Source organism: Alosa pseudoharengus, unplaced genomic scaffold (assembly GCF_046254945.1).
Source record: "Alosa pseudoharengus isolate Yale_2024_CS ecotype anadromous, Long Island Sound unplaced genomic scaffold, YU_APseudo_1.1 YU_APseudo_1.1_scf_8, whole genome shotgun sequence".
Taxonomy (NCBI): domain Eukaryota; kingdom Metazoa; phylum Chordata; class Actinopteri; order Clupeiformes; family Clupeidae; genus Alosa; species Alosa pseudoharengus.
In genome coordinates, this window is record NW_027468870.1 from 4,023,634 (window position 1) to 4,036,133 (window position 12,500).

The window sequence follows — 12,500 nt, forward strand, 5'->3', positions numbered from 1 at the left end:
ACTTACCCCTCTGTAAACTCTCTCCCTTTTCTCTCTCCTCTCCTCTCCTCTCCCCTCTCTCTCTCCCTCTTTCTCCTCTCTCCTCTTCTCTCCCCTCTCTCTCCTCCTCTCCTCTCCTCTCCTCTCCTCTCTCTCTCCCTCTCTCTCCTTCTCTCCCTCTCTCTCCCTCTCTCTCCCTCTCCTCTCCTCTCCTCCTCTCCTCTTCTCTCCTCTCCTCTCCTCTCCTCCTCTCCTCTTCTCTCCTCTCCTCTCCTCTCCTCTCCTCCTCCTCTCCTCCTCTCCTCCTCTCTCTCCTCTCCTCTCCTCTCCCCTCTCTCTCTCCCTCTCTCTCTCCTCTCCTCTCCTCCTCTCCTCTCCTCTCCTCTCCTCTCCTCTCCTCTCCTCTCCCTCCCTCTCTCTCTCTCCCCTCCACTCCTCTCCTCTCTCTCTCCTCTCCTCTCCTTTCTTCTCCTCTCCCCTCCCCTCCTCTCCTCTCCTCTCCTCTCCTCTCCTCTCCTCTCCTCTCCTCTCCTCTCTCTCCTCTCCTCTCCTCTCCTGCTGTAGGAGCTGCTGGAGCTGGCTGCTCGTGGCGGTCCTGAGTTGGCCCTGCGTCGGCGTGGTGCTGGCCCAGACGCGGGCGAGGCGCGTGAGCGGAGGGTGAGGCGGCGCGTGGAGCGCATCCTGAGGGAGGTGCGGAGCGAGTGTGGTGCTGGGGACAGCAACCCCTCGTCCGACGACGATGACGGTGAGTGTGACAAGGACTTCGGACCGAAACACAGAGTCCACTTGAGTTTGATTACTTCATACAGTACAGCACCATTAAAGGCCCTTAAATAGTTTGTTCTTCTTCTGCCGACTGCCCCACTCTGAGCAAAACAACCATACGTACAGTATGCCCCCCCTATGAGAAGGGACAATATGCTGAGGGGTTGGGTGGAGAAGGGGCAGCATGCTGAGGGGTTGAGTTGGGTGGAGAAGGGGCAGCATGCTGAGGGGTTGAGTTGGGTGGAGAAGGGGCAGCATGCCTGGGGGTTGAGTTGGGTGGAGAAGGGGCAGCATGCCTGGGGGTTGAGTTGGGTGGAGAAGGGGCAGCATGCTGAGGGGTTGAGTTGGGTGGAGAAGGGGCAGCATGCTGAGGGGTTGAGTTGGGTGGAGAAGGGGCAGCATGCTGAGGGGTTGGGTGGATAAATTGCGGAGTGTATTGGCAGAAAAGGTGTTAATATAACAACGTGTGTGTGTGTGTGTGTGTGCGTGTGTGTGTGTGCGTGTGTGTGTGTGCGTGTGTGTGTGTGCGTGCGTGTGTGTGTGTGCGTGTGTGTGCGCGTGTGTGTGTGTGCGTGTGTGCAGAAGTGGGCCCCTGGCTACGGAGCCCCCCGTCCCCCTCCTCTCCAACACTTTCAGTCCCCCTGAAGGTCCTGCCCAGCCTCTCCACACAGGACATGAAGACCAGAGGTGAGAGATGCCCCCCCCCCATCCCCCCCCCAAACTCCCCTCAACATCCCCCCCATCCCCCCCTCAACCTCAACCTTATTGTTGATGTGTTTGTGTTGTGATTGATGTGTGTTTATGTTATTGTTGATGTGTTTGTGTTGTGATTGATGTGTGTTTATGTTATTGTTGATGTGTTTGTGTTGTGATTGATGTGTGTTTATGTTATTGTTAATGTGTTTGTGTTGTTGTTGATGTGTTTGTGTTGTTGTTGATGTGTGTTTGTGTTGTTGTTGATGTGTTGTTGTTATTTACTCTGCAGATAAGGTGGAGTTGGGGGAGAAGGATCTGAGAGCTCTGCTGAGGAGACACAGAGAGAAGAGAAAACACCAACCAGTTAGTACCAAGCCCTGTCTACACACACACACACACACACACACACCAACCAGTTAGTACCAAGCCCTGTCTACACACACACACACACACACACACACACACCAACCAGTTAGTACCAAGCCCTGTCTACACACACACACACACACACACACACACACACACACCAACACCAACCACACACACCAACCAGTTAGTACCAAGCCCTGTCTACACACACACACACACACACACACACACACACATACACATACACACACACACACACACACACACACACACACACACCAACCAGTTAGTACCAAGCCCTGTCTACTCACACACACACACACACACACACACACACCAACCAACCAGTTAGTACCAAGCCCTGTCTACACACACACACACACACACACACACACACACACACACACACACACACACCAACCAGTTAGTACCAATCCCTGTCTACTCGCACACACACATGAGAGAGAGTGCGCATGAGAGAATGCTGTTTCTGCGTGGCCAGTGTGAGTGTGTACAGTAAGCTCTTGTCCATGCTGTGATGCTGTTGCAGGACCACCCCGACCTTGTGACGCGGGAGCTGCACCTCGGCGACATCATGTCTCGCGTCAACATCGGCAGGAAGGGTTCCGCCATGGGTGAGTCTCTGTGTTCAGTACAGGCTCCATGGGTGAGTCTCTGTGTTCAGTACAGGCTCCATGGGTGAGTCTCTGTGTTCAGTACAGGCTCCATGGGTGAGTCTCTGTGTTCAGTACATGCTCCATGGGTGAGTCTCTGTGTTCAGTACAGGCTCCATGGGTGAGTCTCTGTGTTCAGTCTCTGTGTTCAGTACAGGCTCCATGGGTGAGTCTCTGTGTTCAGTACAGGCTCCATGGGTGAGTCTCTGTGTTCAGTACAGGCTCCATGGGTGAGTCTCTGTGTTCAGTACAGGTTCCATGGGTGAGTCTCTGTGTTCAGTACAGGCCAGCAGAGTTCCCAGCAGAGTTCCCAGCAGAGTTCCCAGGTCCTCTCTCAGGTCCTCTCTGTTATTAGGCCTTCTCCAGCCACAGATAACTGGCTCCATTCTGGTTCACGCTGATGTTGAGCTGATCAGACCATTTCGACCAAAAATAAATCGGTTCGGAACCTGAAAAATTAGTTTGGAGCTGGTACCAAAAAGGTTTTTACAAAAAGGTCAGTTGTGCACGCAACACCCTTTGGCGCATCCTCTGTTATGTTTAAAACTGGTGCAGATATGGGCTGGTTCACCAGATACTATCAAGGTTCAAAGAATTCAGAACAGAACTGCTTCAAGAACTAGTTCTCTGTTGGTTGAAAAACGCGTTGCGTGTTGAGTCTGCCAAGAGGCCCAGTGTGTCACTGCACTAATGGACCAGCAGATGGCGCCCCATTTGCAAACACCACTCACAGGAGATGTCTCAGCCCTCTGATGTAATAATAGGGTCTGTCTCCGATTTAGGGCCCTTGAATCTAATGCAACTCAAATAGTAAACATTCAAATGTTTATACAGATTTTATATTGGTACTGCTGTGTAAAGTATGTGTGTATGAAATTAGGTGTTTTTTCTCGTGTGTGTGTGTGATTCTGACTGTCTGTGTATTTCTCGTGTGTGTGTGTGTGTGTGTGTGTGTTTATGACTGTCTGTGTTATTCTCATGTGTGTGTGTGTGTGTGTGTGTGTGTGTGACTGTGTCTGTGTAATTCTCGTGTGTGTGTGTGTGTGTGTGTGTGACTGTGTCTGTGTAATTCTCGTGTGTGTGTGTGTGTGTGTGTGTGTGTGCGCGTGTGCGCATGTGTAATTATGACTGTGTGTGTAATTCTCTTGTGTGTGTGTGTGATGTCCTTCCCATCAGCGCTGTTGGACCTGTCGCTGCCTAAGAAGCGTGCGCGTGAGGAGAGGAAGAGGAGGAAGATGCGGCCCACCATCAAGATGGAGGCCGAGGACCCGGCAGAGCTGCTCATGCCCACGAACACCAGCGCCACGGCCGGCCTCAGCGACACCCCTGCCGCACCCCTGCCCAGCGTCAAGGAGGAGTGAGGCCCCTTCCTTTCCCTCTTTCTCCCTAACAAGGAGGAGTGAGGCCCCTTCCTTTCTCCCTAATATGGAGGAGTGAGGCCCCTTCCTTTCCCTCTGTCTCCCTAATAAGGAGGAGTGAGCCCTCTGTCTCCCTAATAAGGAGGAGTGAGGCCCCTTCCTTTCCCTCTGTCTCCCTAACAAGGAGGAGTGAGGCCTCTGTCTCCCTAATAAGGAGGAGTGAGGCCCCTTCCTTTCCCTCTGTCTGTCCAGCAGCGCTGGCCACTGGCTCTGTCTCCCCTGAGGATCTCGAATGTTGTTGTAGAACCTGAAGGGTCATACCATATGTCTTGTAGCTGAAGGGTCATACCATATGTCTTGTAGCTGAAGGCTCATACCATATGTCTTGTAGCTGAAGGGTCATACCATATGTCTTGTAGCTGAAGGGTCATACCATATGTCTTGTAGCTGAAGGGTCATACCATATGTCTTGTGGAACCTGAAGGGTCATACCATATGTCTTGTAGAACCTGAAGGGTCATACCATATGTCTTGTGGAACCTGAACCTGAAGGGTCATACCATATGTCTTGTAGAACCTGAAGGGTCATACCATATGTCTTGTGGAACCTGAACCTGAAGGGTCATACCATATGTCTTGTGGAACCTGAAGGGTCATACCATATGTCTTGTAGAACCTGAAGGGTCATACCATATGTCTTGTAGAACCTGAAGGGTCATACCATATGTCTTGTGGAACCTGAAGGGTCATACCATATGTCTTGTAGAACCTGAAGGGTCATACCATATGTCTTGTGGAACCTGAAGGGTCATACCATATGTCTTGTGGAACCTGAAGGGTCATACCATATGTCTTGTGGATCCTGAAGGGTCATACCATATGTCTTGTGGATCCTGAAGGGTCATACCATATGTCTTGTGGATCCTGAAGGGTCATACCATATGTCTTGTGGATCCTGAAGGGTCATACCATATGTCTTGTGGGAGTTTATTCAACAGCAGCAGAGAAGATCACTATACACTAATATTCCCAGGCTCCATCATTGCCCCTACCTCTCCTCCTCTCTCCACCTTTCCTTTCATCCCCTTCTTTACTCTCCTCCCCTCTCCTCTTCTTTCTTCTCTTCTCTTCCCTGTCCTCCTCTCTCTCCTCTCCTCCTCTCCTCTCCTCCTCTTCTCTCCTCTCCTCCTCTCTCTCTTCTCTCCTCTCCTCCTCTCTCTCCTCTCCCCTCTCCTTTCCCCTCTCCTCTCCTCCTCGTCTGATGTTATACTCTGTGTGTTTTCTGCCTCTTCCCCCCCCCCCTCCTCCTCTCTCCTCTCTCTCCTTCTCTCCTCGTCTGATGTTGTGCTCTGTGTTGTCTGGCTCTCTCTCAGGCCCATGGAGGAGTCTCAGAGCAGTCCAGCCTCCTCACTCCTCTTCTTCTCTTCCCTCCCCTCTTTCTCCTCCCCCTCTCCTCCCCCCTCTCTCCTCCTCTCCTTGTCTGATGTTGTGCTCTGTGTGTTGTTTGTCTTTCTCTCTCAGGCCCATGGAGGAGTGTCAGAGCAGTCCGGCTGCAGTGGAGGAGATCGCTGTGAGCTTCTTCCACCTGCTGGAGAACCTCCTCAGACAGGAGAGCCTGGCCACATCTGCCCTGGTCATTATCACCGTTTTCTTATTTAGTTCATTACTAGTACTTGTACTTTTATTTGTTATTATTATTATTATTATTATTATTATTTTGGCTATGTGACTTCTTTAAATTGTTCATTTTAATGTTAATGTAATGTTTACCGATGCTTATACTACAGATGTCATTGTAACTTGCTTTCTGTACACTGTCACTGATGCCACTACCACTGCTACCTTTAAATGTACAGTTTATGTTCAAGTTCATAATATGTTTGTGTGTGTGTGTGTGTGCGTGTGTGTGCGCGTGTATGCGCGTGTGTGTGTGTGTGTGCGCGTGTGTGTGCGTGTGTGTGCGTGTGTGTGCGTGTGTGTGTGTGTGTGCACGTGTGTGCGCGCGCATGCGTGTGTGTGTTCCAGCTGGAGGAACGTATTCAGCAGTGGCAGACATCTGCAGCCAGTACACTCAACCCCTGGTTCTCTCTCGCCCCCTGCTGGTCTGAGTTGGTACAGCCGGCACTACACTTCCTGGCTGGAGAGAGCAAGCGTGAGTTAGAATGAAAATCCCCTCTGTTGGCGTTAGTGACCCCTCTCCCCCACTCACTCCCTGTTGGCATTAGTTTACCCCCCCACCTCACTCTCTGTTGGCATTAGTTTACCCCCCCCCATCACTCTCTGTTGGCATTAGTTTACCCCCCCACCTCTGTTGGCATAAGTAACCACCCCCCCCCACCTCCCTCTCTGTTGGCATTAGTTTACCCCCCCCCCCCCCCATCACTCTCTGTTGGCATTAGTGACCCCCCTCCACTCTCTGTTGGCATTAGTGACCCCCCCCCTTCACTTACAGTTGTTGCCATAGCAATAGTACTTAAACAGAGTAGCTGGGTGTGTCTCTATGTCTGCCCATTGTGTAACACTGTTTCTGAGGGTGATTTTCATGGTCATTCTGTTCTAATTAGTGTATTTAAATTGATAGTTGATTGGTTAATTGGCTGTTGTCCCTCCCTCCACAGCTGGTGTGATTGGCTTACCCAGCGGCTTCACCCCGTTTGTGGAGTTCCATGAGCACTCGCAGCAGTGGAAGTGGCTAGGTAAGAAAACGCTGAGTCATGGCTACCACCCTCTGCATCCATCACCTCTGTCTCTGTCACGGCTCCTACACAGCTAGGTGCGTTGCAGTGCTGGAGGCGCATCCCATTCACTTTACATGGGCTCACGTCATCCGTTGCCCAACTGAATTGTGGGTCCGTTGCGTCACGTTTCTCCCGTTGCTCGCTTTGAGAAGTTCCACTGTTGCTGCACCGACAGACAGCACCGGCCAATCGACAGATGGCACCAACCAATCAAATTACGGTTATACTTCAAGTCATTTGCATAGCTACCGTCGGGAACACCCACTGGCATGCGTTGATGGAACGCAACTGTGTGTAGAAGCCGTCAGAGCTTTTGCTGACTCTGCAGTTATTGATGTATAGTAAGAGTACTGACCAATAACAATGTGTGTGTTTGTGTGTGTGTAGCTCCCGTGCAGGATGGGGAGAAGGATTTGAGTGCACTATGTCAGCTGTGGTTGGAGTCCAAGGACCACATAACCAGCAAGGTAGAGCCAGTGTCTGTCACATGACACGTGTTCATTTCCCATGGAGCCAGTGTCAATAGCAAAGGCGTGTGCCAAATACCATAAACACAGTAGCAAATTATTAGAGCCATCTGGGAGTAGAGTTGACTCCTCATTTGTAGTCAGTAATGTTTTGTGTTTAATGTTTTGAACTGAATACTACTGAGAGATTCGCTTTGAGGTTTTTCCCTGTTAATTTACGGCCACATCAGAGGTCATTCATGTTGTTTATTTTCCTTGCTGCAGGAAGGAGACGAGGCCGCAGACGGGACACCACCAGCCCCCAGAGTGTAAGAGAGAGCTATCACCTCTAGCCCCCCCTTCAGGAGAAGCCTGTGCTAGCAGTTAGCGCTCTGCCTGTGCTAGCAGTTAGCGCTCTGGCTGTGTTAGCAGCTAGCACTCTTGTTCCAGTTTTATGATATGCTCCACCTGTAGTAGAAGTTAGCGCTGAGCCAGTTCCTCCTATAGTATCACTCATAGATGCACTCTTGAGGTCACAGGGCGTCTGTGTTGGTAACTAGAGTCATATGGGCCCTGACCCCTGACCCGTGACTGCTTTAGTGCACCACTAGAGGGGCAGCAGAATGAGTCAGAGCAGGCCGCTGTCCATGGTACCTAAACCTGGCTGACCTGCCGAGAAGACGCCACGTTCAGACATGATGGACTACATTCACATGCATTTCAGTATTCCGGTTATTAGGCTTACCCAGATTTTGATCCTATTCAGGATATGGTGTTTACATACACACAGAGAATTATTGGTTATTAATATTCCTGTATACATGATTAATACTAGTATCCCAGTTACCAACAATAATGTTCTGTAAGCACACCATATCCTGGTTTCTAATGCAGTGGCATGCATTAGAAACCGAGATCAGGTGTACAGTATACATGAAACAGTATCCTGGTTTCCATCTAGCATAACCACATGTAAATGTTTACATGCGCAAACACAAAACCAGGATACTTCAAAATCGGATATTGGATAACAAATATATATATATATATATATATATAAAGACAAAAAATTGTTTAACCTAGTTTTTATTGTATATTTTGATAACATTTGAAGTGATTATTTCGTCTTTATGACAAAAACGGCTGGTGGTAAAGTTCTGAGGCTGTCACTAGAGGGAGTCCTTGCACCACTGGTGGTATGTGTACTACTGTTTGAGAACCACTGCGCCATAGTCTCCCACTGTGTTTTGGGTGTTTGTCGGTGGATTGTCTGTTACAGAATATAATCATATATAATAATTGCAGTGATGATGATAAAAATAATAATTACGATGGTAATAATAATAATGTAAAATAGATTAAAGCTTAATAATTGAGTTATGTCCTGTATGCTGACCCCCTCCTCCTTCCTCTAACAGATGGACGGACTACGTGGTGAGACCCAGCACTGGAGAGGAGAGACACATCTTCCAGGAGCAGGTCTGTCCATGTCCACCCCCACACACACTACACACACACACACCCCCACAGCTGCCTGCTGTGTCTGTCTGTGTGTCTGTCTGTGTGTCTGTAGCTGTCTGTGTCTGTTGGTGTGTCTGTCTGTCTCCCACAGCTTTCTGTGTGTCTGTCTGTGTGTCTGTAGCTGTCTGTGTGTCTCTCTGTCTCCTACAGCTGTCTACCTGCTGTAGCTGTCGACCTGCTATAGCTGTCTTTATATCTGTCTATCTGTCTCCTACAGTGTGTGTGTGTAGTGTGTGTAGTGAGTGTGAAGTGTGAAGTGTGTAGTGTGTGTGCATGTACTAAAGCTCCCTCTGACTGTGCTACAGGAGCAGCAGCGCTATGATCAGCCCCATAAGGCCTTCACCTACCGCATGCACGGCTTCGAGTCGGTGGTGGGGCCCGTTAAAGGCGTCTTTGACAAGGAGACGTCTCTGAACAAGGCCCGCGAACACTCCCTCCTCCGCTCCGACCGGCCCGCCTACGTCACCATTCTGTCCCTGGGTGAGTAGAGTCTGTGGGGTCAGTTCAACTCTATGGGCTCAATTCTACTGAGGGGTCAGTTCAACTCTACTGAGGGGTCAGTTCAACTCTACTGAGGGGTCAGTTCAACTCTATGGGCTCAATTCTACTGAGGGGTCAGTTCAACTCTACTGAGGGGTCAGTTCAACACTATGGGCTCATTACTACTGGGGGGTCAGTTCAACTCTATGGGCTCAATTCTACTGTGGGGTCAGTTCAACTCTATGGGCTCAAGCTTACTGTGTTTGAAAAACTAAAACTTGCACTTCATAAGAGAGTAAATGATCGTGTTGGTGTTTAATGCGTAATAAAATAAAATTAAGTAAATGCTGGCTTGGTAGTAAATGTGGATATATGAGATATTTAAGGTATTTGATAGTGAAAAACACTAGATATTAGTATGGAGATTTGTTTTGGAGTGGAACAAATAGGACTAATGGTCTGTGTGTGTGCGTGTGCGTGTGTGTGTTCTCTCCTCAGTGCGAGACGCTGCAGCCAGGTTGCCCAATGGGGAGGGTACGCGTGCAGAGATCTGTGAGCTGCTCAAGGACTCCCAGTTCCTCGCCCCCGATGTCACCAGTGCACAGGTCTCTACACACACATATATGCAGACACACACACACACACAACTCAACACATACCTTCAGCATGTCAGTCAGCATGTAAACAGTCAAGTCACTCAGCTCTGCCTCATCTATCTGTGTGTGTGTGTGTGTGTGTGTGTGTGTGTGTGTGTGTGTGTGTGTGTGTGTGTGTGTGTGTGTGTGTGTGTGTGTGTGTGTGTGTGTGTGTGTGTGTGTGTGTGTGTGTGTGTGTGTTAGTCGTACTTAACTGAAAATGGATGTGGTGGTGATTATGTCACTAATTTTCACTATGTCACTAAAGACCTTGCAGACTGCTGTTCATTTCTTTGAGTTGTCCGATACATCATCTGTGTAGCCAAACATTATTACGGTATGTTTTGGTATAAAGGTAGAGCTTCCAGATGTGCAAGTTACCTCAGTCTGTCTCTTGATCTGCCACTTGCTGCTGGTCTGTCTCGTCATTTGGTAACAATGACCGGTTCGCTTGCATGACGCATGCAACAGCACCTAAGCAGATTTTCTAAAATCGTAAAGTTAACTCCTTAATATCTATGAAAATGTGCTCTTCAGTCAATTGTCTTGAGATCCCGACTGCCATTGTAGACATGCCTAGTTAAAGTATATTTTCAGTTTTCTGTTCCTTAAATCTCAGTTTTGAATTCTATAGTGTGTGTGTGTGTGTGTGTGTGTGTGTGTGTGTGTGTGTGTGTGTAGGTGAATACTGTGGTGAGCGGTGCTCTAGACCGCCTCCACTACGAGAAGGACCCGTGTGTGAAGTATGACATTGGCAGGAAGCTGTGGATCTACCTGCACAGGGACCGCAGTCAGGAGGAGTTTGGTGAGTCTTACTGCTGCCCGCTTCACGACACTCCAGTGTGTATAAAGCCCTAATCAGCCTGAGTGTGTGTTGTGCACCTGTGAGTGTGTGAGACATACAGCTGTGTGTGGGTGTGCGTGTGTGTGTGTGCGCGCACCTGCGAGTGTGTGAGTGCGAGCACAGACATATATACACCTGTGTGTGTGTGTGTGTGTGTGTGTGTGCGCGCGCACCTGCGAGTGTGTGAGTGCGAGCACAGACATATATACACCTGTGTGTGTGTGTGTGTGTGTGTGTGCGCACCTGCGCACCTGCGAGTGTGTGAGTGTGAGCACAGACATGTATACAGCTGTGTGTGTGCATGAGTGCGTGCTTGCACGCATGTGTGTGCTAACAGCTTTGTTTTTATTTTCAGAGAGGATTCACCAGGCCCAAGCAGCAGCAGCTAAAGCCAAGAAAGCTCTGCAGCAGAAACCCAAACCAGCCACTAAACCTGTGAGTGTACACACACACGCATGCGCACACGCACACATGCACACAGACACACACACGCATGCGCACACACGCACACGAGCACACGCACACATACACACACACACACACACACCCGCACGCACACATACACACAGACACACACACGCATGCGCACACACACACACCCGCACGCACACGAGCACACGCACACATACACACACACACACACAAACCCGCACGCACACGAGCACACGCACACACACACACACACTCACACACACACGAAGGCTCTGCAGCAGAAACCCAAATCAGCCACTTTACCTGTGAGTGTACACGCTCGCACCCAAGAGAACAGCGAGATGAGTGAAGTATATTGATGACTCTTGCTGAAGCTTCTGATTGCTGCTTGTGTGTTTGTGAAGTATATTGATGACTCTTGCTGAAGCTTCTGATTGCTGCTTGTGTGTTTGTGAAGTATATTGATGACTCTTGCTGAAGCTTCTGATTGCTGCTTGTGTGTTTGTGTTCTGCAGAAGGGTGTGGGTAAAGAGGCGGGCACTAAGACCCCGGGGACGCCTGAGGCTGGTCAGAGTGGCAGTGGCGAGGGGGGTGCCCTGCCCCCTCCCCCCACCACCCCCTCCAGCACGCCCAAGTCCCCCCTGCCCACCGCGACCCCCACCAAGGCTGGCATCCCGGACACCGTCAAGACCAGCCCCAGGTGAGCTCCACCTTCACTCCACCCACACTGCGTAGCACACCAAACCTACCATCACCAAAAATCACCAATAAACCTTCACAATAGCTTTCTCAACAGGTAGCTAACAACCTGTTGCTATTTGTAGCTCTCTTAGCAGGGTAGCTAACTACCTGTTGCTATTTGTAGCTCTCTTAGCAGGGTAGCTAACTACCTGTTGCTATTTGTAGCTCTCTTAGCAGGGTAGCTAACTACCTGTTGCTATTTGTAGCTCTCTTAGCAGGGTAGCTAACTATCTGTTGCTAGTAGCTCTCTCAGCAGGGTAGCTAACTATCTGTTGCTAGTAGCTCTCTCAGCAGGGCTAGCTATCAGTTGCTATCTGTAGCTCTCTCAGCATGGTAGCTAACTATCTGTTGCTATCTGTAGCTCTCTCAGCAGAGTTGCTAACTATCAGTTGATGCTGTTGAACTGAACTGATAGATGCTACACAGGATTCTCCATATTGCTCCATATATTATCTTTATGAAAAGTAAAGTAAAATGACTGCTGACACTAAAGATGTACTTTCTCCCCCCCCCCCCCCCCCCGTAGTGTCCTGCTGGTGTCCCCCCCCTCCATGCCCCAGCTGGGGACCCTCCTCTCTGCCGGCCCTGCTGGAGCTCAGGCCTCGCAGGCCTCTCCGCAGCCTGGGGCTCGAGTAGTGAGCCACCCCGCGGCCGCAGCCTCTCTGCCCCAGGTGCGGGTGGTGACGGCCCAGCCGGGGCTCCAGACCTCCGCCGGGCAGCAGCAGCAGCAGGGGCACACGCTGGTCCACTCGGCTCCGCAGCACATCAGGGTGCCCGTCAGCGTGGCGCACAGCAAGGGCATCACACAGGTGCCCACCGCCA

At 50.2% G+C, this 12,500-nt stretch overlaps 1 protein-coding gene across 1 annotated transcript in view; it reads left to right on the top strand.

Moving 5' to 3' along the window:
- nfrkb (nuclear factor related to kappaB binding protein) overlaps nt 1–12,500 on the top strand; it is a 24,481-nt gene that overhangs the window by 5,145 nt on the left and 6,836 nt on the right. Inside the window, exons 6-22 of the mRNA XM_076274278.1 lie at nt 544–724; nt 1,327–1,431; nt 1,730–1,803; nt 2,360–2,444; nt 3,660–3,840; nt 5,363–5,474; nt 5,867–5,993; nt 6,460–6,537; nt 6,967–7,046; nt 7,311–7,354; nt 8,444–8,504; nt 8,852–9,026; nt 9,525–9,631; nt 10,343–10,466; nt 10,861–10,940; nt 11,453–11,637; nt 12,205–12,487. Coding sequence (XP_076130393.1) covers nt 544–724; nt 1,327–1,431; nt 1,730–1,803; nt 2,360–2,444; nt 3,660–3,840; nt 5,363–5,474; nt 5,867–5,993; nt 6,460–6,537; nt 6,967–7,046; nt 7,311–7,354; nt 8,444–8,504; nt 8,852–9,026; nt 9,525–9,631; nt 10,343–10,466; nt 10,861–10,940; nt 11,453–11,637; nt 12,205–12,487 — 2,082 coding nt within the window. The remainder of the gene's footprint in view (nt 1–543; nt 725–1,326; nt 1,432–1,729; nt 1,804–2,359; nt 2,445–3,659; nt 3,841–5,362; nt 5,475–5,866; nt 5,994–6,459; nt 6,538–6,966; nt 7,047–7,310; nt 7,355–8,443; nt 8,505–8,851; nt 9,027–9,524; nt 9,632–10,342; nt 10,467–10,860; nt 10,941–11,452; nt 11,638–12,204; nt 12,488–12,500) is intronic.